General features: G+C 35.9%; 1 protein-coding gene across 3 annotated transcripts in view; it reads right to left on the minus strand.

Moving 5' to 3' along the window:
• myo5aa (myosin VAa) overlaps positions 1-27,578 on the minus strand; it is a 98,675-nt gene that overhangs the window by 33,640 nt on the left and 37,457 nt on the right. For all 3 annotated transcript variants that reach the window (XM_084408693.1, XM_084408691.1, XM_084408692.1), the window contains exons 9-22: positions 26,197-26,303; positions 25,065-25,330; positions 24,883-24,964; positions 24,622-24,762; positions 23,471-23,596; positions 18,247-18,330; positions 11,401-11,559; positions 11,143-11,240; positions 6,382-6,468; positions 6,176-6,284; positions 5,734-5,945; positions 4,156-4,312; positions 2,230-2,469; positions 565-813 (exon numbers count right to left, since the gene is read on the minus strand). In XM_084408693.1, coding sequence (XP_084264819.1) covers positions 565-813; positions 2,230-2,469; positions 4,156-4,312; positions 5,734-5,945; positions 6,176-6,284; positions 6,382-6,468; positions 11,143-11,240; positions 11,401-11,559; positions 18,247-18,330; positions 23,471-23,596; positions 24,622-24,762; positions 24,883-24,964; positions 25,065-25,330; positions 26,197-26,303 — 2,117 coding nt within the window. The remainder of the gene's footprint in view (positions 1-564; positions 814-2,229; positions 2,470-4,155; positions 4,313-5,733; positions 5,946-6,175; positions 6,285-6,381; positions 6,469-11,142; positions 11,241-11,400; positions 11,560-18,246; positions 18,331-23,470; positions 23,597-24,621; positions 24,763-24,882; positions 24,965-25,064; positions 25,331-26,196; positions 26,304-27,578) is intronic.

A 27,578-nucleotide genomic window follows, 5' to 3' on the forward strand; every position in this document is an offset into this window, starting at 1 on the left:
TGGACAGACCCTCGACCCCTCAATTTTGTCAGAGGGAGCGAGTCTACTCATATGTATACCAGGGAAATCCATAGACCACAATGTGTACATTATAGTTCATTGTATTGTTATAATTTTCGTTGTGTGTCATTTTTTATATTTTGTCCAACAGCCCAAGCATGCATACAGAATGATCCGTAAAATAAATCAATATGGATAAAAAACTGTAAATAATAAATCAGATCCATAGCGGATTCCAAGTGATCAAGGGCTTATTTAAACCCGTTGCAAGGGTTCCGCCAGTAGTGGGCGCTCAATGTTAGCAATGACGCACATCCGAGTGAACGAGACAGATGGAAATTAGCGAGGGAAGGGCATAAAGAAATGGACTTCAACGCAGCCCAGGATTGGGTAATGACTCAATGCATCAATGCATCAGTTCGTTTTCAGTTCATTGAAATGAATGACACAAATTTACGGATTTACTAAGTGAATAACCCTTAGCTTTTTGAAAAGTGCTTTGAACATCGCACTAGTACAGGCACATCACAGCCGCACACAACTACACAAATGAACGTGCAGCACCTGTTCCATCTCGTCCTGGTAGGTTTTCGCCCAATCCTCGATGGCTTTCTTTTCCTTCTGTGTGTTCTTCAGGTCTTTACGCAGTCGCTCCAGCTCCTCCAGAAGAGTTGTAACTTTGTTGGCGTTGTTTTTGGCATCCTCTTCTGCCCCTCGCAGACGGTGGACTTCCACACGCATGCGCTCAGACTCTGCAGCATGGCTGATCTCTAGACCATTCAAACGCTCGCTGAGAGAACGGTTGTCCTTGTTCTAGAGTGAAACCAAAACAGAACATCAGTTAATTCTATTTAATTACATAAGTACTATTTTTGGGGAATTTTAGTTCTTGAATCAGAGTAATTTTACATTAGTGAATTCATCTTAAATATCTTTTTTTACGTCATGGCATTCTTAGTGGCATTCTCAGAACGTCTGTAGTATTAATGGCCAATTCGCCCGGGATAAGAAATCTCACTAAAACTTACAGAAGTGGGAGGGGTAACTCGATTTATGCACCGCCGTAACCTCCCTGTCGTCATGTGTGTATTACTTTGCTTCCTGATATCACGTGCACAAACACATATAATCTATATATAACCTATATATAACAGTTAAAACTCAGTTAGGTCCGATCGAACGATTTATTAATTAAATTAATTCAATTCAGATTGGATTATGTTGGTAATAGGCACTTACCCAAATCTAAAATAAGTTTTGTGCCTCTTATCAAGTGCTTTTGACCTTCTTTTTGATCTGAATGGAATGTGGAAAACACTTGAGTTTTGCCAGTCTTGTCCCACCGCCTAGAACTCAACTGAATGCTTTTTCAAGCGCCTCCATACTTGAAAAAAATGTGGAAAACTACTTTTAAACAGGAAATTACAGAATATGTTTGTACATATTTACAGCGGGTCTTTTCGAACGGGATTAGTATTACCTGAGGTAATTTTCCTGATCTTTTTATAGATGGTAAAAGTCGCCGTACTCTTTACTCTATGTTTACTCTATGTTAAACAATTGTCCGTAATGATTACTGAGATGGTACATTCGGACGGGACTAATATCACTGAGAAGATCGGTAATAATTACTTTACCCCACCTCTCTCTTAAACTAATTCAGTCCGAATAGGGCTTTAGACAAAAATTCTGCACAGGGAAGCCCAGATCTAAATGATGTTATCATACATAGCTAACACACATGACTCCTTCTAAAGGAACTAAAATCAGATAGAAACAAATTAACACTGACATCATAAAGTCAACATGAAAGCATGCTTGTAACCCAGTTTCCTTCCATAACCTGATGTTTTTTTGACTAAATAATGATATTCACAGGACAAAAAGGGGGGTAGAATTTGATTGGGAAAAGTAGAGTCAACGTGACAGCTGATTGGATGGAGGGAAGCTAAAAAAGCAAAAGGGCGAAAGTTGTTTCATGGGGTGAGCAAGCTATTACATTTTATGAAAGATTTATGATGACAAACTTTTTTTATGGAACAAAGTGCTCTGATGCCCAAGAAGAACAGGAACGAGCATTACGATTTCATATTGGCTTAAGAAAATCCTCCTGAGTTTTACGCTGGACATACAAAAGAGTAACTTTTGTTTTGCTACTCAGAAATCATATTAACTGAACTTTTGAATGAGGCACAATAAGCCACATCATCTCAGTGTGAAATGTGGTACCTGTTCGTCTATCCTGCGCTGCAACTGCATGATCTTGTTCTCCATGCCGATGTTGAGTTTCTTGAAGTGTTCGACCGAGCGCGCCTCGATCTTGAGTTTTTTGAGTTCCCTCTTGGCTCGCATGCGACGGATGCAGCACTGCAGGTACACGATGGCTCTGAGCGATCGCTTGAACCACTGCCGCGCCAACCAGCCGCGCACCATCTTCTGAATGATGATGGCCTTGTGCTCACGCAGAAGCTAAACAAACACACAACAACACATGATGAACAGGAGAAAACAACACAAATATACAAAAGAGATAAGAAAGACATAGTGATCACTACAGTGACAGCGCAGTGAAATGCTCTCAAATCGCTTTTCTCTCTCACACCTTCTGCCTTTTTAATTTGCAGATATTACACATCCTGCCTCGATAATCCACTGCTGATCAACAGAGGTCTGACCGAAGGAAAATAGAGGAGTGAGAGAGTAAGTAAGTAATAATACAGCCACAGCTGCTGTGGTCCATCAGTGGGACAGTCCCTACACTGGAACAACCTGTTGCCTGTGAGATCACATGACCAAACACACTGGCTAAGAGACATGAGGTCATCACAACACTGTGCTACTTCATCCTCTTCCAGAGGCTTCAAAAACTTTAACTAGAGAAAACCAGTGACCACCTAGTAAGCCAGCAAAACTCTAGGTTGATAATTCATAGAAAAGACCTCAGGATGAAACAGAATTGCTAATTTCTTAGTTTAATAATTTATTTATTGTTTTGTTACTGGAAGGTGCTTTTTTCAAATAGTCTAGAGTGGAACCAAACACACAAAATTTTACGGTTTTATACTCTTGGCAGCCAATTACTCATTTAAAATAATCTCTCAATATTTCAAAACTCATTGTGGTTTATTCTCGTTTTTCTGCTGTTACAGATTACACCTGGGTGCAAAAAGTCTCTACATATTTTATTTTATTATTGTTTATTATTTATTATAATATTATTGATATTTAACTTTAATTTCATATATTAGTTGTTTACTCTGTTTGCTATTATAAGCTGCAAATGATTTGGAGATAAAAACATACCGTTTCTTTCATAAAAAGAAAGATTTATATCAAATATTTGATATTCAAACTTTTTTGATTTTACATGAAACTTATATTACCGTTCAAAAGTTTGTTTGCTATTTATTAATGTTTTTGAACTAAGTATCTTATGCTCACCAAGGCTGCATTTATTTCAAATTTATTACATTTATTTATCATGCATTTACATAAAAAAGGAAAAACTTCAATATTGTAAAATATTTTTACAATTGAATTCATTCCTATGATGGCTAAGCTGAATTTTCAGCATCATTTCTCCAGTCGTCAGTCACATGATCCTTAAGAAATTATTCTAATATGCTCGTGATATATCGTGATACACTTTTTTCAGAATTATATGATGAATAATAAGTTGAAATTAATGCATCCTTGCAGAGTAAAAGCAAACTTCTTTCTTTATATAAAAAAAAAAAGAACAAACTTTTGAACAGTAGTGTAAATTGATATTAAATTGACTAATTTTAGAATCAGTCACTCCTATGCGTTTAATCCACTGCACTTTTAACCTCATTCAGTTCCCTAGGGGTGTAGTTAGCCACTTTCACAGGTCATATGTCCAATGCCTGAAATAATTCACTGGTTTCTAGTGTGTTAATTATAAACCACCCTGCCAACATCATATGTTACCCTGATGCATGCAAGTATAAAATCCAGCTTGTTTAAATGTTACAGCAAAAACAGAACTAAATAACAAAATGCAAAGGTGCATGTAAATAAAGGTGCAATATTGAGAATAGAAGAGTTAGAAGTGTATTGTTAGCAGTGTGTTTGTGAGGCTTGTATATGTGAGATTGTGTAAAAGTGTATTAGAATGTGTGGCTTCCTCCTCACCGCTTTGTACAGTTGTCTGGCCATGTAGGCCCTGAGGATGCACTGCATGGCCAGAGCAGCAGCCTGCTTGCGTTTGTAACATGTTCTCTGGACATACATGCGCTGGTACTTCTGAATGATGATTGCAGCACGTGTGCGACGCAGGAATTTTGCAAGACTGTGGGTCAGGAAGAACAACGTAGAGGTTAACACATGCAAACCTCCCCAATTAAATACTAAAAAACAGTTTAGAGTGCAATAGTTGGGTTCTCCAAAGTAAGAATTCCATTCATATTTTAACAATGACTTATAAACCCTTAAAGACAGACATACTGTGAGCTCCAATGTTGTTAATTAATGGTATATGCTTTTGTTGAATCCATCAGTTCGCATTATTTGAACCTATTTTCCAAAGAATGGTGTTTAAGAGAGGAATTTCTGGTGAAAAACTACATTACCCTACCCTGGAAATCCAGAGTTCTCGCAAGAGCACAATTTGAATTTGCTCAGCAAGTCACTCTGGCATTGAGTAATAATGCTCATTAACTACGCCCTTGTAGCCGAGCTGCACCAATCACATCGGGTTATCTGATATAGGCGGGCCAGAGGCGAGCTAAACAGATGACGACAGCGCTGTGACGTCGAAGTCATTAGTAAACATTGCAAGATGGCTGTGGATGAACACCAGTTGTTTGAAACAGCTTTGGCTGCTACAATGAACGAGTTAGACTTGGCTTTTTATCTTAAAGAGGAACAGAAGACGCCGCTCAAATCGTTTCTTTGCAAGAAGGACGTTTTTGCTGTTTTGCCGACCGGATACGGCAAGAGTCTAATCTACCAGTTAGCTTCGCTGGTAGCTAAGCGTATGGGGCTCTGGATACGTCACCCCGTGGATTGTTGTGATTGGTCGTAGTGTTATCCAATTGCGTGCAGTGAGATTTTCAAATGCATGCTTGGTGCCGCCCCTCGAGTTGGGCGATTTTCATTACTCAAAGCCAGATCCTTAATCTTTCGGATTTGGCAATCCAGGCTAATATTACCCATGATTCTAAAGAAAATTCCACCAATCAGAGTCATGGTGAGAAAACTGCACAAAAAGATCTCTGCAGCGAACGGCCACTACCATGATACACCGTGAATGTCTCCCTACGCTAATTGTAAATGTATGCATATACAATTTTCATTTTATATTGTTCAAATTTCATTTTTCATTGTATATACTATTTTCAAGTATAAAAATCTGTAGTTTTATACTTCATTTTAATTATGATGAATGTGATTCAACTACAATTATGTGATACGATTTTGCTCTTTCCCTCATTAAAGTACACAGTCTTGTGCCTTTGTCTTTAAAAAAAAAAAAAATGTTTGTCGTCTTCTAATCAGAGTTCGTAATGTTGTAATTTTCCTTAGCTGGGCTGGCTGGTTTGGTACATAGCTTTTAACTCATAGCTTATAATTCCGGAACCATCTCCACAGTCAAAGTGAACGGGCACTGTTACATTCTAGAAGCTCCGGGTCATCTTATTTTGTATGATTCTGCTTTTCATAAATTTAGTCTGGCTCCGCCCACTATGAGATGAGTCCCCTCCCCCTCACCAGCGGGCCTGGTGTCCACGGACGTATCTCTGGATGGTTGTGGCAGCATGTTTCATGCGCAGGTACTTCTTGCGCGCCAGCCAGCAGCGGATGGTCTTCTGGATGCGGATGCAGGCAGCACGCAACTTATCTGCACGGAGTTTCTCCAGGTACGCAACCTGCCCCGCTCGGAAGAAAATCTTGGTCTTGCCAAACTGGTACTTATCTGGATCCTATTGAGAGAACAAAAAAATGGAGAGAGAATTAATAGACTTTTCATTCATGTTAAACTTTACCTTCAACTAAATTTTCTATAGAAAATGTGAGTATTGCCAATTCTGGGTGGTTTTCAGGGCATTGTTGCTATGGTTATACGTGTTTTTTTTTAAATCAGGTCAAAAGAGTCCAAGTCCACACAGAGTATAAATATAGTTTTATAAGCTGAATTGTCCTCTTCTTGTACCTGCACAAGTTTCTCCAAAACGTTCTTACAAGTCATCTTCCTGTCCGTCAAAACATCTTTTTGTACCATCAGGACACGATACCTGCTAAAGAATTCTTGATACGTCCACCTGACAAAAAAAAGTAGTCGTGCAAACACAAATATACAGTCAGGAAGTGTTTGACAAAAGGGAGTTCAGTATGTTAATGTATAGATCTTCACTGTACCGAGATGGGAAACCAGCTGCAGAGATGCGTATTGTTTCCAAAACTCCACATGCACGCAGTTGCTGCACTGCCCTCTTGGGGTCAAACCTGGTAATGACAGAAATCAGATATCAGCCTAGAATCACTATCACTTCTTCTAAATCTACTGATATAAACACAGTTCAAAATGATATTTAGAATGAAATCTCATGAAGAAAAAATATTAGGCCTGCACATTGTCTAAACTAGTGAGCTGCCAACCTAGACAGCTTTTTGGGGCATGATTGGCACACTCCTGACATGTAGTGAAATTATGCTACCTTTTGCAGTTCTGTTTAGCACTGCAGGTAACACATACATTACACGCCGCAGCTTTAATATAGGCAACATTTCTTCATATAAGATGCCGGACAAAGCTTAGGGAAATTTTGTAGGTCTGAGAATCTTTATGCATCTCTCAATTCTGAGAAAAAACAATCTGATTCTAGGTTCTCAACTTTTTTGCATCGTTTTATTTTTATTTTTATTTAACCCTTATTTAACCAGGGAAATCCTTTGAGAACAAGTCTCTTTTACGAAGGAGCCCTGGCCAAGAAGGCCAGTACTAGGCCAGTATCGTTGTACAACAAAATATTCAAAGCCCCCCTCTTCAAATTTGTTAAGATATTTCCGGTACTTGCTGTGATTGTGACAAAGAGGCTTGTTTATTTTTTTTTATTGATGTATTGAATTAAAGGCAGGGTAGGCGATTTATTCCAGAAACATTTTTTGTTATGCTGGTAAAAAGTCTCTTCACATCCTGATAGCAATCACTAAGTTAAGTTGTGTTTTATATATATATATATATATATATATATATATATATATATATATATATATATATATATATACACACACACACACGCCATAACTACTGTATTTAGATGGAAGAAATGAAAACCCATGATGTTTTACTCGGAGCGGTTTGTGACTTGAATTTATGCATTTCAATGGCAACACTATCAACGCAGAAATTAATCTGCAACCGTCAGGTGGTACAAGTAACAGCTCTTTAAGTTGTTTGTTTATTATAATTGTAATGTTTTGTGCTTTGAGACATGAGGTAGTTTAATGCCGTCTCTCGTGATGCTTTTGGGCGTGGCTTTGGAGACGCTTTGAAGGGAGAGTGGAATCTTATGCTTTTAAAGCTAGCTTGCTAATGCTAGCCTCTCTGAAAATCACCTACCCTACCTTTATTATGTTTGCTGTTGGTTCATTTAACATTGATAATTATTTAACCACAATTAATTTTGTGATTTCATTTTGTGATTATGTTCTGTATTAAAACAACAGTTATTGAAGGAAAATTAAAATACAATTTAAAGTTTACATTTTGATTTTGTTAGGTTAGATAGGTTATTTTAATGCATTAATAATACATTATTAATTTAAATATGTATATGTCATCCTGAGTCCCACTTGCAAGTTTGCTGAGGCCCTCTAGTGGGCCCCGCCCCCCCAGGTTGAGAACCACTATTCTAAGCCAATTCTTGATCAACATTTTTTTTTTACCAACTTTAACTATCAAATGTATTTGTGCATTATTATTACATTAGTTATAGGGGTGTAACGATTCATCAACTACATCGATGTATCGATTTATATTCCTACGATCCAACTGGATCGATCTGTGCTCGGCAAGTTGGCCTTCCGGACGACATATATCGATCTAATATCGTTTTAAAAGGTAATGAATCGATTGTATCGATAGTAGGAAATAGCGCATTGGATTTAAGCACGTTAGACTTTATATGATTGTTTTTTCTTTGCACTTTTAATGATAAAGGCGTTAAACGTTACTCGATTCAGTCTGCCTATCTGTGTCGTCGTCGCCATGCGTGACGCGCCAGCAGCAGCTCAAAGACAACCATAGATATAAACACTAGATGTCGCCTTGGGGTTCTAAACATGCGTCAAAACCGCCGCCATCTTTGAACAGGGGTCTTGCCATAGGAAGTAGCTAGGTAACGCTGCTATCTCCGCCTATACTTCAATTTTATGGATGATACCGGACTTTTGTGCTGCGTATGGATGTTCACACGAACGAAATCTAAACCAGACAGCATGGGATTAGATTTACTCTGTGGATGGTAGTAGTCAAGTTGTTTTTTTATAAGTTCAGTGTACATTTCTCTGCTTGGAGGAAGAAAATGAACTGTGATTCTCGCACAGCTAATGAACTGTGAATATTCTTTAGATATTATTTGAAATAACTCTTGTGTTTAAAATGTACAATATGCAGGAGTTGATCCTCAATACCCACTTTTGGCTGTGATGTGCTGTGTTGTTCCTAACTTTTGATTTTTTACCGATTGTACTCAAACCTTTTAATGAAAAAAAAAAAAAAAAAAAAAAACCTGTAAGTACAGTCCTAATAGTATGCTGGTCCTCTCCCTGTCAATCTTCAAACAGTACATCCATGATTATTATACATAGAATTCCGCAAATCTTATGTATGTGTGCGTTTTGCACAAGGACAGTGGGCTCAAGGGCTTGTTTCTTTTCCTTGCAAACTGGGTGTGGAAGGACACTGAAATTTGTGAAAATGTCAACTGTTTAAATCCTTTCTTTAAAGTGAATTTCGTTTTGTATAAATTGTATCTTAATTTTAATAAATTTTATTCATCAACAAATTGCTTGTTGATATAATCATGGAGGCGTCCGCGCGGTCACTTACTTATTGCACGTTAACTGGAGCGCATCTCATCCTAACTTAACGAAACTCAGCCTATGCCTCACACAGACAAGAGAAATACATCAAATACACAAAGCTTAAATAGTCTTTAAACGAAATAATTTAAAACGAAAGAAAAAAGCTAGGCTACTCTCTGATTATGTAATCCATTATGTGCATTTCTCTCTCTAGGCGCGTTCACTACGGAGATGGCGATCGTCAACTTCATCTCTGCAGCCGAGTCGACACTGTCAGAAGTTTATTAATAAAAATCAATGCACGCGTCACCGGATTTACAAATGCACTTCTTGCTTGTTGCACGCACACATATTATGTCGAAATAACGAGATATTATGTTGAAATAACATTATTCTTAATAAAACATCTTTTAGAATATTTGATTGAATGCTGAATGTTGCGCTTGTTCAATTTAATAAAATTAAAAATTTAATTGTGATCATTAAAATAATTGAATATTAAATATTTAGTGGCCAAGTTTTGCTCATTTATATATGTATTATATAGCAATAGTTTATTCTAAGTTTACTCAAGTGGAAGAATGTGACTAATAAACGTAGGCCTACTAGCACTATGCATTATATTTTGAAAAAGAAGTAATTATCTTAATATCAAAACCTTAAATTTCCTCTGGACTCAATGATAAATACATGACTGACCGTTGGAACGAACCATAAAAACTAGAAAATCGCATTCATGACGATTTATGGTGATTTTATTTCCGTTAGACCTTTGCCTACATTGACGCTGATGCATTAAAGAGGAGGGGCTCCCCTGTTCCAAGATGGCGGCTCTATTGACGCATTCGTTCCAATGAACTGCCGTATACAAGGCGACATCTAGTGTTTATATCTATGAAAGACAACAAGCAGCGCAAAGTCTCTCACCTCAGAAAAACGGACTGTCCTGTCCTCTCAGCCGCTATACTGCAATAGCGCGCACTCTTCAATTGCACGCGCAAATGCGGTGGAGCGCGCTGTATCACTTTACTAAAGCGCAAAAGAAATACGAGCATGCAACGTCGTAAATTAGTAAGTTAAGAAATAAAAGTAAAATACCAATAAATTACGTTATTGGTCATGTGTGTTGCTATTTATCAGGAGCAGTTTCCATGTTTCTTTACCAGTTCTTCTAAGTATTGTGTATCACCATGGTAGCCTAATTGTTGTTTGTTTCCATAACAAAATGCCACTTACTGGTTTTGTATATTTTTATATGACTGTGGTGGCTCATACCAAGATTGTATTAACAAAAACTAGTTTGGGACTGCTATTTAATAGCTTAACCTCGCAGTGCCTACTGTCTATCAGTATTTGTCATATTCTTAAAAAAAAATTAAGTAAAGGGGGACAGAACTTGTGTGTCAACAATTTTTGTGTAAACAAATGTATTATAATAGGCTTATATAATTCCTAAAAAGGTGGGTCGCGGCTTGATGACCATGCGGAAATGTGGGTCCCATGGCCAAACTATACAAAACATCATTCTATGTTGTGATAATCGTAATTAATAATCACAATTACAATTTCAAGGGAATAATCAACAATTATCATTTTTGTCATAATCGTTCAGTCCTACTTATTAAAATAAAATGTGAATGCATTTTACATTAATTGTTGTTTACTTGTTTGTTTATATCTATAATTAATTGATACCTGATTCCCTTACAAGAATTTTTGGCTAAAAAGTTACTGAATCGATTTCAAGTCACTGAATCGTTTCGGATCGGATCGTTCTAAATGAACCAATATCGTCCTTGAATCGTATCGACAACCATGAATCGCGAATCGAATCGAATCGTTGTTAAAACGAATCGTTACACCCCTAATTAGTTATAAGAAATCTAAGCTATATGCCAAAGTTAATGACTTCCACCCTTTTTTTGGCTCTCTGTTGTAGTGAACCCCACTTGAATCTACATATTAAAAAGCTGACAATCTATTCCGAAAGATCAGAGAATCTCAACTTATGATCACAGTATGTGTATACACACAGAGAGAGAGAGAGAGAGAGAGAGAGAGAGAAAGACAGAAAGCTGATGAAAAACTGACGTGAAGGCAAATTTGAAATCGTTGGGTTTGATGCAGCGAACGTAATGTGGCGTAGTCGCATTCAGCGTCTCCATCAGCAGATGCAGAGAGTTACGGAACTACAGAGAGAGAGAAGTAAACATTTATTCAAATTCTAACATAAACTTGCAGTATTTTTAATCTCATCCACTGTCACTGCTTATTTACACAGTATAACACAAAAGTACAATTCATGTACGTAGATATTCAATAAAAGTACAAATAAGAGTAGGCTTCTACCTGCAGTCCGACTGTCTTCTTGTGTTCTTTGCTAGCTTGGCCAGCTTTGCTCTTGACTGGTTTGACACTGAGGCGAGTGCGTCCTCCAGTGGTAGGAGCAGCACCGGTTGGACTAGTTACTTTCTCCTCATCATGGAACAGCTCCACCAGCAGGTCAAACTGGGAATTACAGCCAAGACACACTTAACATACAAGCCATGTGGGGAAGAGTGGTCAGATAGTGTACCATCATTAGTCAAAGGGACTTTTGGACATGGAAATTAAGCAAAGATCTTATTAAAAAACTTTAATTAGCTCTTACATTTTTTTTATTAAAGTCCCCCTGTAGTCGATAATTTGTATCCCTTAAAACTCATCTTTGATTACCAAAATTACATATTTAAATGTTTTTCCCTTGAATTTTTTTTATTCATGCCTTAAAATAGCCTGAATGTAACTTTACACCCTTTGCCTCATTTAGTATATGCGGTTCTATGAATATACAAATTAGCTCCGCCTCCACTCACTCGCACCAGCTTAGAGATCCACTCGTTGACGATCACACATTGACGTGATTGGTTACAAGGTAGTTTGTGATGTCAGAAACACCAGTGATTTCAAACCGCGATTTCGAGACTGTCTTTGGTTCACTTCGGTTTTAAGGAGAAAATACTCAGCAATGGTCTTGACTTATGAATTTGCACATGGTTTGTCTTAAAGCATATTAAAAATACGACATAGACATATAAACAACATTAAAAACTTGATTTTCACCACAGGGGGACTTTAAATTAATTTGTATATGAACTCAGCTCCAGATAAAGTCAGTTGTCACTCCTCTTCTGAGTGCTTAATCCTGTTATGTACATAGTTTACTTATTTACAGAAGTGAATCATTCTTTTAAAGGAAGAAGCCACAAAAAGCTGTAGTTTACAGTGATTTCAGAATATCTAAGGGGAGTTGTTAGGAACAACGAAGAGCAGAGTGCCTAAAACCCATGTTTAGCGGTTTTAAAAATCACTGTAAACCATGGCTTCACGAAACTCATTGCTTTTATAAAATGGTTGATACATTTTCCTGGCAAGGTTTCATAAAATAAATGCACAACAGCAGTGATACTGATGTAATGATATCAACAGGAGTATTTTACGACAGTTTCGAATGTGACTCAACCAATCATAATCAAGGATGGGAACTATCCATTTTATAAAAGAGAATTCACTCCTGAAAACTTTAGGGAGTTACAACTGAATTCTTAACTGAACTGTGTTAAATGGTTAGCATTCATGTTTTTGTACAGGCTTGAGACACTTGAGCATTTGTCACTTCCAAAACTTAGCAGTGTGTCGTTGCTTTTGTCAACTGAACTAAATCTGTACACTCAAAGTATTACTTTTAATCCAGTAAAGCATAATAAACAATTATGCATGTCAAGACAAGCAAACCGTTATACAGTGGGATATTAATGAACAGAAGGGGCCATGTACTCAGATAATGTCCCATGTCTCATTTACTTTGATCGCTAAGAGTTTGCATTCTGAGGGACACTAGTGCTGGTACTGAGCAGCATGCAGCCTAAGCAAAATAAAAGTTATTATGGGACCAACAATTTAAACATCAAGTCCCCACACAGCAAACAAACAAACTCCAGCTTTGTGTTCCAATGTTCTGTCTGTTTTTAATTTTTTTTAGTCTATGTATAGTACATATGGATTTCTTTGACTGTTGCATTTTAAAAAGCGTAGTTCACCCAAAAATGAAAATTCCGTCTGTATTATTGTTCTGTATTGTACTATATTATGTATTATTGTTATAAACCTGTATGTTGTTATTTTTTCCCATTAATTACCTTGATCGTGGCGGCCTGCCACAATTTCATGAGGCAAAAATATTTGTGCACTTTTCATAACATAAAATATCTCTAATGTAGTGATTTGAGCCATTGCTTTGGCAAAACATCTGTCAATGAAATTAAAAGGCTATGAATATACTGTATATATTATCATGATTATTATTATTGAAATTGTTTGGCTTCCACTATCACAACTGAAAAAAAGAGGTTTTGAGTCCACTTTAAATGCAGAGTTTTTGGTCACTGGAAAGCTCTTAATTGTGCTCTCAATGTACACCAGATTGAAGAGTTGGAGTTTTCCCCTCTTTTCCACCTCGTTTTTAAATCGCTTATGAATGAACTTTTATTAACAAAACAAATAAGGTGTGTAAATTACAAGTGTTAACTCCAGATGCTGCCACCTTCTTCAGACAAAGTTTACAGATTGCCTCATTAATGTTTGCAGGTTCCCTATTAGCATTGGGTTTAAATCCAAAATATTGCCAAATAGGTGCTTTTACATTTCGTTTTGAAACCAAATCTTCCGCCATTGTCTTGTCTGTCAGCTCGCCTCTCTCTCGTCACGTGATAAATGAAATCTGACTTCTGCTGCGGCTCTGTGCTTCGACTCTCGTTCAGCTCACGCTCAATTGAGCAGACGCGTTCAGTTTTTAATTGTAGTGTCTGTTCTCTAACTGAACTAAATGATTTTATTACAGTAACAGACTAACCGCAACAAGCCTACTTTAAAACGAACAAACATTTATTCTGCGGCGACATGCCCTCAAAGTCTCACTGTTGGAAACACTTTCAGAGAATAACGACTAAAATCTGTTTATCAGATAAAGCTCATATGAAGTTTATGTATTACATCGACCAAATTTTTTTTTGGTCACTATAAACTGAAAGTGAGTGAATAATGACTAAATCTTAATTTCTGGGTGAACTGTCCTTTTAAGAGCATCAAAAATGTACTGAAAAAGACAAACAGTCCAGCTGATGTCACAACATTTCAACTAAACAGATGTTTCTTTCTGTCTGGGCAGTTGAGTTTGTTTGGATGGTGTTCGGAGGCTCTAGAGCTGAAGCGGTTTTATTTTTCTACAGAATCAATGCAGTATTGAGATTGTGCCCTGCACAGCAGAAAGCAGCAGACTGAACATGCTGATACACACACACGCGCGCACGCATCTCTCATACGCACACACATCCAAACTATCCAATCTTAATTTTTGTATCTACTAGACAGCAGTGATATTAGAGAGATAGAGCTAAAGAGACAGCATGTATATGCTAAATTTTACCTTCTGCAGGGGTACAGGTAGTCATGTTCACAAACAACACATAGACAACATGACACGATGAGAAAATAGAAACAGAATTACTAAATGCAGAAAATACAGATACATCAGACAGATGTATATAACAGCAAAACAGCTCAGACACCAGCTCTGAATAATATTATGTTGGCTTGACAACGCAATATCAAATATCATTCTAAATTTCTCTTTTCGTGATCCACGTACAAAAAGAATCAAAGAGGATTGGACTCACTTCAGATAATATATCTATTAGTGCTGTCAATTGATTTAAAAAATGTAACTAATTAATAAAAAAAAATCTGTAATCGCGATTAATCACACCTAACATTAAAATCTGTAATATGTTCATATTGTAATACAGATTTTCACATTGAATATCCAAATTATTGTAGAAACAACATGCAGACAGTATATTTTAAATATTTGTTTAATGGCATCTTCATATTATGAATGAAGGCCAGTAACACTGATACCAATACTGCAACTGATGTCTCTGTTACTGTAAGTAGATTTTTATTTCAGTTTATATAGGGATGAAATGAGTAATTATATTCACATTACAGTATAGCCATAATTGTATACATTTAATAGGCTTAAAAATATAACTTTTAAGTGAACTTAAAACAGTCTTCACATAAATTCAATGCTGCAGTCCGTAACTTTTTTGGGTTAAAAAATATCCAAAAGAAATTTGAGCAATAACCAGCCAGTGTTCAAAACTATCTGCTTGCCTTAGCTCGATTCTAAACGGTAAGCTTGTAATAATGTTTTTAATTCCAGTGGTACTGGTGGTTTTCCGCGGGAAATTACGTCATTACGTCACATCTGTACACATAAAGAAGGTGTCTCGGCTAGTAGGCTATATTGCGTGTGAGGATGTTGGAGGTGGAGATTTATAGCCTTTTCTCACAGCACTTGATTTAATTAAACTTATCAATTTGATGGCGGATCCAGAAAGGTTCTCACCAGTGACAACTGGAGATTCACCCTTTGTAAAATGCAAAAGACTTCGGACTGGCCACAGAAAAAAAGAGACTGCAACCGGGCCCATGCGAAAACAAGAAAAAAAGATCGGAAGGGCATTAAATGTAGTCACGCAATGCTGATGTTGTTAACATGAACAATTTGAGAACAAAGTATAATTTGCATGGTTTGACGTGATATGATAAGCGACCGTTATTTGATCAGCGCGATTTACTGCAATGCTTTTTTCCCCTTGGTCAGAACAAAAGTGGATGTTACTTGTTCAGATGACATTTTCCAGTAAAAATTCGTATGTTGGTCATACTTCCAAAAAGTAGAATCTCTGATTCCGAATGACAGCATCCACACCGGCGTAACCCACGTAAAGTCGATAATTCCGCAAATAACTGCAACTGTAGATTTCGAACAGAGATGGCGACAAAGAGGAAAAACTACGGACTGCAGCTTTAAATATATATAAATATAGTGTTGTATATAGAGTAGTAATACATAGAAGTGATGATTCAGTCTGTCAATATCAGCTCTCTATGTTTGAATGAGTTCAAGTTTATTTTGTGCATTAATTTTCACAATAAGTAAGAAAAATTGTGTACTTTAATCACTGAAACTATTTTTGCCAGCCCTAATATCTCTTTGGGGAAAAAAATAAGCATCAAGCCCATGAACCGATGTCAAATTTCGTCTTGACAAACAAATTCATTCAAATGATGAATGGCACAATGAATGGAGAATGACTGAAAATATTCAGAAGTTTTTAGGACGTTTAGCTGATGTCTGGCTAATTTATAAGAAAATATAAATGTGTGCCTAGATGAAGTAAGCAAACACACACATGATATTATGAACAGATGATCAATGATATGAATGTGAAGCTAAATGAATATGGTAAAAACAGATGACCAGTGTAACGTGAAGTGAAGGATTTGGATTATCCGCAAACAGACTGATCTGGAAAAGCACCAGAGAGCCCGAGCCTATTACTGATATGAATTGTTAATTTTAAATAATACTTGACTTAAAGAATAATTCTGTCAATCAAATTCAGTTTGAGGCATTAATATTTTTTTCCTAGGCAGTTTGGATTAGTACGGCATGTGTTTGCTCTTACCGCACACATTTACTGCCTCACGCTGAGGAGAAAAAGCATTAAAGAGCATTCAGAAACCCCCAGATACAGATGAAAATGATATGATTTTACATAATCAAAGGGCACTTAAAAGTTCACTTAATCAGAATAAAAACTACCGAGACTTGTCCATGATTTTTCAAAACTGTAAAAATGTCCATGACTTTCCTAAGCCTGAAAACATAATTCCTTATTTCTTTGACTGTGGGAAGCCCTACAATTTTTTTAGCAGTTAGGTCAGGTCAATAAAAGCACAGAAGCTTTTGTGGCTAGTTCACTAAAAAACACAGCACAATAAGAATACCATGGTATTCTTTGATATACCTTGGAGTACCACGTAAATGCCATCCCAGCTAACAGGGAACGTTCTCAAAACTTTGGCTAATATTCTGGCAATCCTCTTTATACATTTATGAACCAATGTTCTTCCAGTACCGATAATAGAATATTTTTTTCAAAGTTATCTGGTCTTTAATAATGTTCTCAAAACATTAATACAAAAACGTTATTACTGTATACATAGTTCCAACCTTTTAGTTGGACATTAATTTAACGTTTTCTTTTAAAATGTTACTACTAGTTTCTGAACATTCAGAGAACATTCAAAAGTAATATTCCCTTAATGTCTGCAGGATGATAAAATGCAATGTGTTCATTTAACCAAGAAATAAAAAAAATAAAAAACATTAAAAAACGGGACGTTTTGAACATTCAGAGACCTTTCAGAAATAAAGTGTTTTTGACTTAATGAGAACGCTAGCAAAATGTTCTTAGAACATATTTTTGTTAGCTGAGATGGTAAATAAATACTGAAATAATTCAGTACCATGGTTTATATCAAAGTGCTATGGTATTACAATCTGATCATTTGTTTGGGAAACTCTGATCTCTGAACTCTGATCTATGGAGCTTTTCATTCAGTGTTCCTGTGTCTCTATTACCAAGTATGTTTTAGAAGTATGTACCTTCCTAAAAAAATCCACAGAACACACCCCAGGCCATGAAGGCACAACTGACGGGTGAGGATTGACTTCATAACATGAGCAGGTATGCAGTAGCGTTCTGTCTGAACCGGTGCAGTCAGAGCTGCTGAGTCATGCAAAGGCTCTTTTAGAGCTTAGAAACAGCTCTAATCTTTAGATACTGTGACTCAAGATACCGTAACATGGTGAACTAAGACAGAACAAGGATATGTAAGGATCCAAAGAGCTAAAAATATGAACTTATACTCCCTCAGCTGTGTACATATGTTGGAACAGTGCCAACGGACTGCACTAATGCTCCTTTACCAGCAGATGGCACCGTGTTATTGACCTTCTCACACTTTAAGCTTCATTTAAGGTCAAAAATCTTGGATGAAAATAGCCTGGCTACAGCTAACCTTGGCTTTAAGGCTGGTTTTGTCTCACTATACAGGCATTAACTTAACTAAAACCTCACAGTTTCTGGTAAATGAACTGGTACATTACAGGGATAATTTAACACTTCCTGGCCATTTTCACCTAAACATTACAGCAGTTATTTCTAAGCAAATAGAAGGCCTTCTGATGTAGTCATTTAAAAAGCACTCTTTCAGAGATACAGAGAACAGGTTTTCACTCACCTTACTGGCCTTCAGAACATGTATCTGCTCCTCGTTTACTGTATCTTTATTCTTCTCCAGAAAACCATCACACTGATACTCCACCTGACAGATACAGAGAGACATTAGATGTTATCATAGGAAAGAAAATCCACGAACGAGTCTCTGAATAGTTTCTGTTTTTTTTCCCTTCACAGCTGTATAATTACAAATTGAAAATGTTCGACTTATTGATGTCTTTAGATTGAAAGATTTTTGTAAAGATGTATAATAAACCTTATTATACATCCTCCAGCTACAACCTCACAGCGTTTTTTTATTATAACTGTGATACTATTATATTTATTCTTATTTTGAATTAGTTTTTATTTTATTTATATTTTCTGCTTAAAAAAAAAAAATATGTCTTTGTTTTTTTTAATGTCTATACAGTTTTTATAAATGTTTATTTCAGTTTTAGTTATAGTTATTTTAGCAAACGAAAAGTATCTAACAATCTAATTAATGGACCCCTTTCACAGACTGTGATGGTTTTAATGGTCAGTTTTTTTTTTTGTTTTTTTTTTTCTCTTCAGTATAATTTGTATTATATTACATTTGCATCCAAAAAAAAAAAAAAAACTAGTTAACGCTGCTGTGAGTGTGTTTCTAATACAGCGGCTGTGGGAGTGATGGTCAAATTGACTGCCGTTATCACTCTCTCTCTATTTTTTTCCTCTTTTTGAAAGTTGTGCAAACACTGTTGTGGCATTTTTCTTTTGCTATTTGAGCAAATGGGAACATAACAAATATATATTTAATGTAGTTTCTCATTCACCGCTATAGAAGTTTACTCAACTGTGATGACTTCCGCTTCTGAGAAACCCGGAAATGTGAAAAGGGTCAATTTCTGATTAACATCATGTCCCGCCCTACATTTGTCTCATTCGTGAAGCCATTTCACTTAGTATGTCACAATATGGAAGAAAAGACCATATTAACGTAAAAAAAAAAATCTGTTCAATTTACGCTAAAATACCAGCAGCTGTGGTTGCCAGAAATTTACCGTAAAAAATACTGTAGCAACATTTTAGATTTTACAGACTTTACTTAAATTTACAGTAATAAACCATATTTAATTATCTGATATAATGTTAATTTATTGACCTATTGAAGTATTTATATCTGTTTTGTACCATAGTAATACACTGACAACCACCAATCACAGTGGAGATGAAATCACATGATGAATTAAAGATCATCACAAGCAGCTCTTTCACAAGAAAGTTAATACTAATATTTAGAAGCTGCACGGTGTCATTCATACAAACACTAAACACCATCATGGTAACAGACGTGAAATTTTAAAAATGCAATAAACATTAATTTAACAACATTAAGGCCCGGTTTCACAGACAGGGCTTAGACTAATCAGACAGGGCTTAGATCAATTAGGACATTTAAGTAATTTTTATAAACATGCTTAGAAAAAAACCGATGTGCATCTTAAAACTAAAAAGGCACTGATATATTTTTAAGATCAGTCAGTGCAAGTTTATTTCAGTGGAAACAGCTCAGACTTACATTTTAGTCTAGGACTAGTCTTAAGCCCTGTCTGTGAAACCAGGGGTAAATGTAACATAAAACCCTAATGTCATAACTGATTAGGAAAAAATTGTTATTTCAACAAAAATACATCAAATGTGAAGTGTCACGCAGGGAATTGTGGGAATGTCAATTTACGTTTTTTTACTGTAAATTATACAATGACTTTTTCACTTCCAAAAACTATTTTTAACAGTATTTTACAGTAAAATTTCATTAAATGTACCGTTAGATCTATCACAGTTGTTTACCGTATATAGTAAGGAAAATTTCTCTTAACCAATTAACAGTTTTTCACTGTAGCATTTTTACAGTCTTTGTCACGATAATTTTTTACAGTGTTCTATTTCATGCCAACTGGAATAAATACTATAAATAAATAACTTCATGCTACCTACCTGATTAAGCAATCTTAACCAATTGATTTTTATTGTAAAGTGTTACCAAGATTTTTTACTTTTTTAAACTCTTATTTCAGAAAAAAACATCTGAGATGAAGTATTTACTTAAATAAATGATAACCAGTGCTGGGTAGTAACTGATTACATGTAATCCTGGATTACGCAATCCGATTCCAAAAATATACTTGTCATTAGATTAAATTATGTTTTAAAATACTCATAATCGGACTATAGTTACGTTTCTATTGATTACATGATTGCGTAATTTTCACAAAATGGCAGTAAATATTTCACAATTTATTGATTCTCACTAATTCTTTTTTATCTTTTAAATTGTTTTGTGGAATTACACAAGACAGAAGCTACACAGCATAACAAATAAAAGACTTAATATTTTTTGTGTTTTTTGGGGCCAAGCACCGAAGGTGCGGAGGCACCTATTGTATCTGTTGGCATTCTTATTATTAGGGGCCAAGCACAGAATGTGTATGCGTAGGCACCCATTGAAATCGTTGGCCTTCTCCTTCTTCGGGAGTCATAACTGCACCACCTATTGGTCGAAAGTGATAATCCATTAAATCATATGTTTAGTTACTGTATTTATGAATATTCAGCTATTTTGCCTAAAATCATCTTAAAATGTCTTTAATTGCTCCTTGCTGCAGTTGGTCTGACACTCCCAGCCATGTTGGCATGTCTTATCGTCTTCTTACACTTGGCCCCGATAATTGCTGCTTGCAGCTATATTATTTTGATTGTTTTTGTTTTAAAATTTATTACTTTTTCATAAACTTACAACCCCGCTGCAGTTCCTTCACAACCCCCAGTTTAGAAAACCCTGACATAAGGTAATGTTTAATGCACTACAACACATATTTTCAACATGTTTTTTTTTTCCTTTGTATTTTTAAATCACTACAGTACAAGATTATCCGATTACATTTATGCATTTGGCAGACGCTTTTATCCAAAGGGACTTGCATTGCATTTCAAGGTACACATTTACATTCTTATCAGTTCTTGCTTTCCCTGGGAAGCGAACCCATTACCTTGGCATTGCAAGCGCCAACACTCTACTGTTTGAGTTACAGGAAAGCGATTAAAATCTATGAGATAAACAAATTAAGGTTTAAAGTAAGGTCAAAAGTAATTAAAAAGTAATCAAAAAGTAGTCAGATTACATTACCTAAAATGTGTAATGTATTAGATTACGCTACTAACTACAGTTTTCATTATGTCATTTGTATTCAGTAATGGACTACAATATGTAAACAATCTACCCAGCACTGATTATAACTAAGAGGTCCATTAAACCCGGGTTTATACAGCACGATTTATAATAGTACTTTACGACTGTTGCTTGTCAGACTGTATGAACATCATCCTCACTGTAAGCCATGTCACACTGTATGATCTCAGTTGTCATTAATGTCAGACTATATGGCAGTCAAAACGCTTTAAAAATGGACGCATGCAAGAAGACTCGTCAGGAGTTGTACATCAACAATCTGCGACACGTCAAGTGACGTGAGCTGCATTTACATGAGGGATTTAAATGGTGGCTAGCAAAAAGACAATCTCTAGCGTTCATTTTCATCATGGCTTCTTTTAAAAAGAAAACTGAAAAAAAAAAAAAAGACGATGTGTGTGGAGCAAGTGGTGGTTTTTTGTTTTCCCAATAATTGCATAATCAGGTTTGGCGCTCCGATTGGATTTGACAGTAGTCGTAGGAGAAGTCACACTACAGGACTGTGTGGCAAATCTTCTGACACTGCCAGAAATTTGTCTGAGGTAAAATGTGATCGCAACAGTCATTAATCTGCAGTCGGTGAACATGTCAAACTAATGATCAAAGACTTCAGATTTTGGCCTAGGATCTGAGGAATCTTTTAGGATTCACAAAATGTGTTTCAGACGGCCAAATCGTGGCCAAATCGCACAGTGTGAACCCGTTTTAAGTCTAGGAAATCTACAAAAGAGTAACTTCACAGAACATATTTTTTTACACTGGATATATTACATGTTATATTATGTATTCTATTAAGTTGATATAATTTAGAGTGTCATTTATATTAGTAATACTGATTAGAGAATCCTGATTTAACCCTGAGGATGTTTGAGAAAGCTAATGCTCAAACCCTAATTTGACTGTGTGTATTGAATGTCTATCACACACTCTAAATGTGGCTTATGATATCCACCCTCCTTCTCATTTCCTCACAGATATTATACACCATTTCTAAAAACAGATCCACAGCATGAAGACGTACGAGCACCTTTACGGAAAGCACACAGGAGACTTGACTCAGTTGTTTTGGCATTAGCATGTTTCCAAGCTAACATAATGATACTCTATTAAGATTTGTTTAGAACTATCTATTCATGTATTAGTGTCTATTGTTTAGAACATCCTTTATATCAGACGTGTCTTAAAATGCTAGACCTGTTTCACATACAATTCATCTGTGGCCTGTTTGACAACAGTTTCTACAGAATTATTACAAAAAGTCATCATGAAATCAAAATTGACCATACTTATTTTTTATGGAATATTGAATTGCATTATGCATATATTGCATTATTATAAATGACTTATCCGTGAACATCATTATTTTTTATGTCCTCTCGTAATTTTTAATCAAAATAACTTGCAGCATAATCTCTTCTGGTGTTTACTGGGACGAGGAAAACCTTATTTTTTCTTGTTCGAGAAGCCATTTCACTCCAATATACAGGGAAAAGACTATCTAAACGTCTGTTTCATGTTGACTTTAAACGTGAAATTTATTTTATTTGAGGTGGATTGTATGCACATCCAAATGGTAATTATTAACTAAACCACCTGGATTTATTCCAGAAAATGTTTGTCAGCCTGTTATTGTGTGTGAATCTTGACAAAACATGATAATTTGCTTCATTATTGTATACTGCTTCATATAAGATTGTGTTGATAAATAAATGAATTTTCTGCTGAATTTAGCATGTCACACAACAAAAAAGTGGCTCAACACCAGACAGAACTCAGTCACGTCTAGGACGTTTCTGGAACGCAGTGGCACATGGCTTATGCCAGCAGTGAACGCTTTTAATATGGTGAACATGCACTGTTCAGATGCTGTATGTGTGAGGCAGCTCAGTAGGTTTTTTTGGAACAGAAATACAATGTATCTGTGGTCAGATATTTATATATAAAATGAAACAGTTTATCAGAAATGCTGAACCAGCCTGAGTGTGAAGTGTGCCTGTGTGTGTGTGCGCACCTTATCTGCAAAGTGCTGAATAATGAAAGCTTTATTGGACATCCGTGGCTTTTCAAAAAGTGCACACGTCTTCAAATGAGTGTTATACAGTTTCTGAGCCCAGGAGTCATCTGAACCCTTCGGCATCTAAGAGAAAGAGAGAAAAAAAGAGGCTGTACAGTATATGAAGTAAGAACTGTAGTCTCAAACAGGATTCCAATCACACAACACAGTGTTTTTGTTTGTTTTGTTTTGACAGTGATGTACACTACCGTTTAAAAGTTTAAGGTTAGTATTTTTTTTTTAAAATGGTTTCCACAAAAATCATTAAACAGCACGACTGTTTTGAATATTGATAATAATAAGATATGTTTCTTGAGCACCAAATCAGCAGATTTCTGTGACACTGAAGACTGGAGTAATGGTTGCTGAATATTCAGGTTTGCCATCCCAGGAATAAATTACATTTGAACAGATATTTTAAATTGTAATAATATTTCACAATATTACTGTTTAATTAAAATCAGCCTTGGTGAGTATAAGAGATTGTTTTTGATGGGATGGGAGTGTACTTACAATGGAAGGCAAGGCACTTTGTGAGTTTGAAAGCACAAATGTGAGGTTTGTATGTTTGTTGAAGCACTTCCATAAATTCTTCAGATTTGTAAATCATCATGCATGCAATTAAATACTTGGTTTACTGGCTTACATGGTTACGACAGAAATATTAGGTTTAACCTTGCAAAGGCAAAGTTAAAAAGTGATTTTATGACTCTAGTCTCATATTCAACTTTCAAAACTGAGTGCGTTTTAATGCATATTGCGTTGCCCCATAAACTTCATAGTACAGTAAGTGAATTAGTGTAACTACAATATTTCATAAATGATCATAAATCATAAATGTGTCACACATACGCATCTATTAAAATCGTATAACATTCTACATTAAAAACATGTAGTTAAACAACAATTTTGTTAAATTGAATTATTAATTGTTGAATTTGCAAATATTTGTTTTATGGATATGGATATATTTGCGTATGGATATTTTGAAACTTTTTTCAGATATTTTAATTCACGAAGCCAAACGTTTTTTTTTTTAACACAGCCAAACACAGTAAAAGATGAAGTGCATCAACATCTTAATTTACAATAAAACTGTGAATATGTACCTTGCACTCTTCGTCCAGCAGGTCCAGGACGCCCATCTTGGCCTCGATGAGGTTGATACACGGCTGATTATCATAGAAATCAATGAGAGTCCAGGGGATCTGCTCTTTCATGTACTCCTCCTGCTCCAACTTAAACACATGCTGCACACGAGAAGACAGGAGGACAACAGGAGATACATCACAATAAATTAAGAGAATAATCATCAATCAAGCATGAACTCATGAGATATGGTGTCATGTGAAGTGTGTCAGAGGTCTCACCATGTTGAACTGTTGCTGTAGTTTCTCATTGGCATAATTAATACAGAACTGTTCAAAACTGTTGATTTCAAAAGTCTCAAACCTGGAAGAATAAAACAAAACATCACAATTGACCTCTGTAACTCTAAACTGAACCAGTGTGGTCTGTTCTCAAATGTGTGTGTGGCTGTATGAACACGCACCCGTAAATGTCCAGGACTCCGATGAACGAGTGCTGTTTGACCGTAGAGTGTAGCGATTTGTTCACATGGTCCACGATCCAGTTGAAGAGTTTGGCGTAGATATGTTTAGCGAGGGCATCACGAGCATTTATGGCCTGTAGTTTGGGGACGGGCTTTATGTACGTCTCAGTTGCCGTCTTCAGTTTCTTATGACACAGCCAATGAGACATGTCTTGATACGTCACGCCCATCAATTCACAAAACACACTCAGGTGACCATTATTTGGCTGGATGGAAAAAAGAGAGAAAATTACATCATTACTTCACAATGAAACAAATTTAGGTCACACTTTATATGACGTGTCTTTAACTTTTTTTAAGTACAATGTACTTATGTTCATATTGTATTGCAAAATACTTTTGCTGCTATTAAGGTGGGATGCGGGTTAGGTTAGGGACAGGTTTGGTGGTACGGTTGGGTTTAAAGGTGGTTTAAGGGGTAAGGAAAGGATCAACAGTGTAATTATAGATGTATTTACAGAAATTAATTACAGCTGTAATTACATTTTATAAATATATATTCATGTTTGAGAATGTTACGTACACAATACGTGCATTGCATCCAATGATTAAAGACACATTATATAAAGTGGGACCCAAATTAGTAAAGTAATGAATTTGGTTATAAATGACCCTGTTTGTGTAAAAATGCAATAAATTGTAAAATCTTAAATCGATTCAATCATTTAACCATCTATCTTTGATATTGTTGCAAAAACGTAAACTGTATTATCGCACAGCTCTACAGTATACATATACAGTAGCTGTATATACACACACATACACTGATATATAAAAGGATATAAAATTTCAACTGCCTGACTTTTTTTATTTTGTCGCAAAATGTAACTATGTTATCTTCCGGCTCTAATATGCTAAATGGGAATATAATGCATGAAGATGTTAAGATCTTATAAACATTACCAGCATGATTTTCTGAAAAGCGCTACACAATAAAGTTTCTGTCATAAGATGCATTCCACAGTGTTACACACAGTTATTTGGTTTCCATTTTCACCATATATAGATAGTCCTGCCCACAGTGCAATCACATTGGTCCAAAATGCCACTTAAAAGTCAACATGAAACTCACTGGAATGATACTGCTGTCCGAGTCTCTATCCTTCACTTCCACGTTCCCCAGGTGCAAAATCGAAGCCAGAATCCGAAACAAGCCCATCTGATAGGACTCATTTACACCTGAAGAGAGACATCAACAAATGAACAACAGAAAAACATAAGCACAAAATCAATCAGTCTAATAAGCTATGTAGAAACTGTATAGCTCTGAAACCTACTTGAACTGCCTTCATTTCATGTCTCGATTGAATCCAACAGTGCTTGGAGTTAATGTTGCTAAGCTAACACAACGATGTAATAAGAATTAAAAAAAAATCCTAACAAAATAATTGGCTAGTCAATTTAAAAGAGAACAATTTTATTGATACTTTTGACACTGAATGAAAAACATTTACTTGTTTATAACCCACGTTTCTCTGAGCTTGCACCACAATGCATCCTGGGACTGCCCAGTCCGCTATCAGGGGCATCATGCAACTAGTTTTCAAAGATTCTGAGTCATGATAGTCAAGTGGTATATTATTATACAGGGTGGGCCATTTCGGTATATGGATACACCGTAATAACATGGGAATGCATACAAAAGTTGTATCCAAGATGGCCGACTTCTAAATGGCCACCATGGTCACCACCCATCTTGAGGAGTTTGCCCCCTCACATATACTAATGTGCCACAAACAGGACTTTAATATCACCAACCATTCCCATGTTATTACGGTGTATCCATATTAATGGCCCACCCTGTAGTATGCATAATGGCTGGGTTCATATCCTGATATAATATAAATTTTACTTTGAAACCAGCAAAACTGCAACTGATCACGACTACCAGTGATCACTCTGCAATTTCATGTATGGAAAACAGCGGTTTGACAGAAAAAACCCAACCCCAAGTAAAAATAACTATTACGGTTTATGATAAAACTTTACTTAAGGTTTCACTGAAATATTACGTACTTTTGATATATGAACCGAAGCAATTATTAACTCTTTATTAAAAACTATTCAGTGTTGTGTTATCAAATTAACATTTTGAAAATTTTGGACAGAATCCCCCAACAACCGACACACAAAAACTCCTTGGTTCTATATGAGAATTATGTTCTATTTTGGCTTCAAAGCAGTGAATTTCACAAAAAGGTGACACCTTGGGGGCAATAATAATACTTAAAAAAAAATATATATATATATTTTAGAAATCACAGTCAAAATCCATTGGTTAAAAAAATCTGAGGGAGCACATGCAGATCATAATAAAAAAATTACAATATAGCGCTTTGGTTGTACAGTAGTACATAGTAAAGCTCTATATAAAAGCCTCATTCATTAATTTATTCACTCAATCACTCACTCATAATCTGCCATTTACTTCCTCTATCACATCTCAACAACATG

The sequence above is a fragment of the Rutilus rutilus genome, assembly GCF_951802725.1.
Source record: "Rutilus rutilus genome assembly, chromosome: 5".
In the NCBI taxonomy this organism is placed as follows: Eukaryota; Metazoa; Chordata; class Actinopteri; order Cypriniformes; family Leuciscidae; genus Rutilus; species Rutilus rutilus.